General features: G+C 38.8%; 1 protein-coding gene across 3 annotated transcripts in view; it reads right to left on the reverse strand.

The window, feature by feature from the left end:
- Positions 1-3,607, reverse strand: part of LOC108687031 — a 10,373-nt gene extending 6,766 nt beyond the window's left edge. The window contains exon 1 of one of the 3 annotated variants that reach the window (XM_018192617.1): positions 3,431-3,607. In XM_018192617.1, the coding sequence (XP_018048106.1) occupies positions 3,431-3,440 (10 nt within the window). In that variant the 5' untranslated portion in view covers positions 3,441-3,607. The remainder of the gene's footprint in view (positions 1-3,430) is intronic. The other 2 variants (XM_018192618.1, XM_018192619.1) reach the window with 2 other exon arrangements.
- Positions 3,608-4,786: the final 1,179 nt, after the last annotated feature.

Genomic DNA, 4,786 nt, shown 5'->3' on the forward strand with positions numbered 1-4,786 from the left:
GATGTCATTCTTATTTCGATGTCAATTACTTCACATTACGCGACGTCCGCGATCCAGAACAATCGTGCGCGACGGTCTTCTAATATGTCCAGGCACGACATCTGAGAAAGAAAAAAAGAAAGGTGATCGAACGTTCGCAGCGTCCGACAAAACGCCGATTAAATCTCCACTAATTATCTGCCTCTCTTTTGACAATTAGCTAATTATTTCAAATTACGCAGTGTCTTGCTTCGATAATTATGTTAAATTAAATTTTAGAGAATTCTTGAATGCAAATAAGAAGAGAGAGAAGGAGAAAATTTAAACGTTCTGTGAAACTGAACTTGAGAATCCTCCTATCGTTGAAGGGATCTCATCGAGTCCTGTGATGGCTTAAATCGCGTTAATTTAATGCGTGGCAAATTGATTAGCTTCTGTAATGTGGGTCGTGCTTCTTTCCCAATTAACATAACAATGCGAGAATTAGAGTCATTGAGTCAATTCGCATTGCGCAACTACGAATGCCGCTGATTATACTCATCCGAGCGTCGCGCGTGCGAGCGAATTTCCATTTGGCAAAGTCCTCTTAAGATTTATCTCCACTGAAATCGATCAGTATACCGATTTCTTCTTCTTTTTTTTTATAAAAGAAGAAAAAGAAGCCAATGTGCCACTAAGGAAAGGAAAAATTATAAATTAATTGCTCTGAGTTTCAAAGAATTGAAATTAGATACGCAATTTATTGTTGTATAGGTTCATTTCTACGAGCCTTTTTTACAATACAAGCTAATATCTAAATTTTAAATCTCAAGCCATAAGAAATTGACCAATCACAGTCAAATGTGACAAGAATAAGCGACTATGATTGATCAATTTTTTACAGTTTAAGATAAGTTTATCAATGTAGAAATTAATCAATTCATGGAAACCCAGAGCGATCGGTTTACAATTTTCTTTTTTCTTCCAATCAAGATAAAGCAATGAACGAGATAGATCAGTCTGGCTGGCGCGAGAAAAAAGATAATCTTCGAAACCTGGCGGTTTCGTGCTAAATAGTCGCGCGCTGGTTAATCCTGTACAGTAAATCGCCATCGATAGCTCGACGTAACGGTGTGTAGAACTATTCGTAAAGCCGTTCGCCGTCGTACTGCCATTGACCTCGCATGGCAACTGTCGGTGTCGCTTCGCCGGCAAGGTGGACCACGGCGTGCAACATGCAATGCGTTCTGCTGCAACCACTGAAACGTGCATAGCTACAACAGGTGCCACGCCACTCTCGGTACCAATCTGCCATCTGTTCTCAGAATATACGGAGTATGTCCTTACCGAATTTTCCTCGGTGATGTTACACCGGTCTGAACGATAGAGTTTCTTTTGTGGGACTTAAATGACGCATGTTTTAACGATATTTGTACCATCTGAACGATCACCTATGTAACTCGTGAGTGAACGTTTTTTTTAATTGTTGGCACAGTATCTTTGGTTCCTTTGTTTTCGCACGATATTTATCCGCGAACTTGTTTTTCCGTCGTGCCAATTATGTAAGTAAAGAAACAACGTGTATTTTCGCGTGAGTTTCGTTTCGAGAGATCGAAAAAAATGAACGATGAGTTAAAAGCATCGATGGGCGAGGCTTCATTCGCGAAGGTAAAAGCTGACGTGATGTGAAAGGGCCCGGTCGACGGGAAGGTTACGTGTAATGTAATTAGAGCCACGCGATAGACTTCAATTTCACGGTAAGATGAATGGGAAAAGTATCTATTCCTAGATTTTCAAAAACGTTCTCAGGGATTCCGTTTTAATTATATCCGAGAAAGATATATGAGAAGCGCAAAAGATGAAAAGATAATGAAAGGAATGAGAGACATTTTAGCATCATAAACACGACACGGTGGCGTCGATCCAAGAGTATATTTTAAAGAATATATTTAATAGAAGAATCGAATTTCTTTTTGGAGAAACAGATCATGAAGATGATTCATGCAGTGGAAAAGCGACAGGAAATGAATTTGATCAACGGGATATTGCGGAGGCCTCGGAGGCGGCAAGCATTATGAAACGCAATCTGGAAGTCGGATTACACAAGGACGCGGAGGGATAGCATTCTTATGACGTGATCACAAGCTGTGAGGCTGTTACATGCCTCGGACATTATCCAAGACGTACTTCTCGCACATTCGCTGCCTTCGCAATACCTATTCGTCGCAGTAACTGCGCAAGTTTCTCGCATTTATTCCCGCCTGTGATAAACTTTGGCGTAAAAAAGCGAGAAGTTTTCCTCGCGATGACGTAAATACATTAAAAAGAATATGGCACATGTACATATACATATCGTCGTTTATTGTGCAATTTAGCATATGACTGCAAATACCTTCGTTGACTTCCATTTTGTGTCGTTTCTAAACGTTTCACGGAACGTTCTGAAAATCCTGAATGAAAAGGAATCCTGCCTCTCTTTGGAACCTTTTTTCGGGGGGGTGAATTAATGGCCTAGTTTCCACTGAAGGTTCGAACCGGATCAGAATGCAAGAACCAATTACAGTCGATTGTTCCCCTGTCGTTTGACTATAACAGGGGAATACTTGATTGTAGTTGGTTGGTTCTTGCATTCTGATCCGGTTCGAACTCTCAGTAAAAACCAGGCCAATCTTGTCGGAGACAGCAGCTATAGAACGCTTTATTCGCGTTGGGTCTTATGATTGTCCGTAGAATTTCAATGAATCGCTCGAACGATCGAGATCGCCGGCCGGCTTGTCAATCCAGCAGCCGCGCCCCAGCTCTATATTTAGAAAGAATCTCTTGTAAAGAAAAGTGCAGTAGCTTCTTCGAGAAGATACTATTTTCTCCGCCTGGAAACTTCGTCTATTTCCGCCGATCCAATCGTTAGGCCATTAAGCTTGATGAACAAAACTGTACTGAATAACAACGAAGATCGCAAAATGAAATCTTATTAGATATTGACATGACACACTGAAATCCTTTATTCGTTTTGGAGCAATGTCAATTTAGCGCTACACATTATGCAATGTTACGCTTCCGTATGAATCAAAGCCTTCGCGGTCAAATAACTACTTTGAAATGGAGGCGCAGTAATAAATAATGGAATAGATTTCAAAACCAGTTATCGCGACAGGAGTCGTATATTTGTGTCAAACAGAACAAGAAAAAAATAGTAAATTATTCTTATTTTACACGCTTAGAGGTTGAATTATTTAAATATATAAGAATTATATAATAATTATTTCCTAACATATAACAGAACATAATGGAAAATTACATAATATTATTATTGCATAGTAATTATACTAAATAATATAATAGACGCGCGCGCGCGTGTGTGTGTGTGTGTGTGCGCGCGTGTATGCGTGCGTGCGTGCGTGTGTATGTATATAACAAATGTATAAGAAATGGAAGTTTGCGCAAAAAATTTCGAAAGTAAATCAAAACTTACAGACTGCCATGTCGCTCTATGGACTGTATATGTAAAATCCTCCGGCGAGAGAAAAGACGAAACGAGTACAATGCGCACACCACGAAGACTGAATTCGTACTGCGACGCGGCGCGTGAAATGTTGACGTCTTTACCGATGTGCCGGTACTGCCGGTAAGCTTGGCGCATGCGTGATGTCCAGGTGTGACGCGTTACACGCGCTATATACAAATGATAATTAATGAGCGAGATGAATCATGCGGATCAACGCGATGTAGATCCGCGGAATTCCGCTCGATGTCCCGTTTGCAAGATCCTCCCCTCCAAAGAGATCCGATCCGATTAGCATTGACGTAAAAAATTGCCAGACCTAAATACGATTGCGTGACGACTAAATCATGGCTCCCGATTAATCTCTCTCGTATTTTATTATCATCTTCCATATGATAAGCTCGTATTTGGATCACGTATGTTATGTCGTGCACTGCGTTTGCTCGGTAAAAGTTTATCACGTGATTCACAATATCGCAATTTAACTTTCACAGTACATCATTATTATTATTAAGCGTTTATACGTATATTATACATTCATTATGCGGAACAAATAACAAGTGGCACACAGTCATTGTCATTATTAGTCGATGATTTCATCTGGACTGCATCTGGCGAATAGATGAACTTTCCATTTGTTTAACAGTCTCGCAAATGTGACGTGATAGTTTGACGATACATAATACGCTAATAGCACACTATTCGAGGGACATTCATGGCGAACGTTATTAGGACATAGGGATATTCTCTGAACGTTCTTTGGAACGTCCCTTGGAGATTTGTGCTAGGGTAATAATTGTGAAATAATAAATTTTCATTGGGAAGTGAGTTTCATTGATTCTGCTTGGCCATTAAATCTTAGTCAATAATTCCAATTGAATTTACACGAATTATTCAAATCGATTTTTAAAATATATACCCTTTTTTACACACTATATTTAATTTTGATAAGGAAGTACAATTTGATGGAAAGGAAAATTGATGCAGACGATTGTTATCGTTTGATAGCAAGTAACCAGTTAATGATCGGTTACCAGCGATTGTTACTGAGAAATTCTCGTGATCTAATCTCCGTGTTGACCCTCTGTAGATACACAAGAACTTACAGTTTGAAAAGTATACTGCATATTTTAGCAAGAATTTCTTTTCATTTTATATAGGTGCCAATATCGATTTTTTTACCTTTAGTACAGACGATTTATTATTATTATATATATTATTTTTTGGTCCTTTATTACTTTCCATAAGTCATTTGTATCCTGGATTGATTTGCATCATTTTTACAAGTATACAAAAATTATTAACTGATTCTTACATTATATACTT

The sequence above is a fragment of the Atta colombica genome, unplaced genomic scaffold (assembly GCF_001594045.1).
Source record: "Atta colombica isolate Treedump-2 unplaced genomic scaffold, Acol1.0 scaffold198, whole genome shotgun sequence".
NCBI classification, from domain to species: Eukaryota; Metazoa; Arthropoda; class Insecta; order Hymenoptera; family Formicidae; genus Atta; species Atta colombica.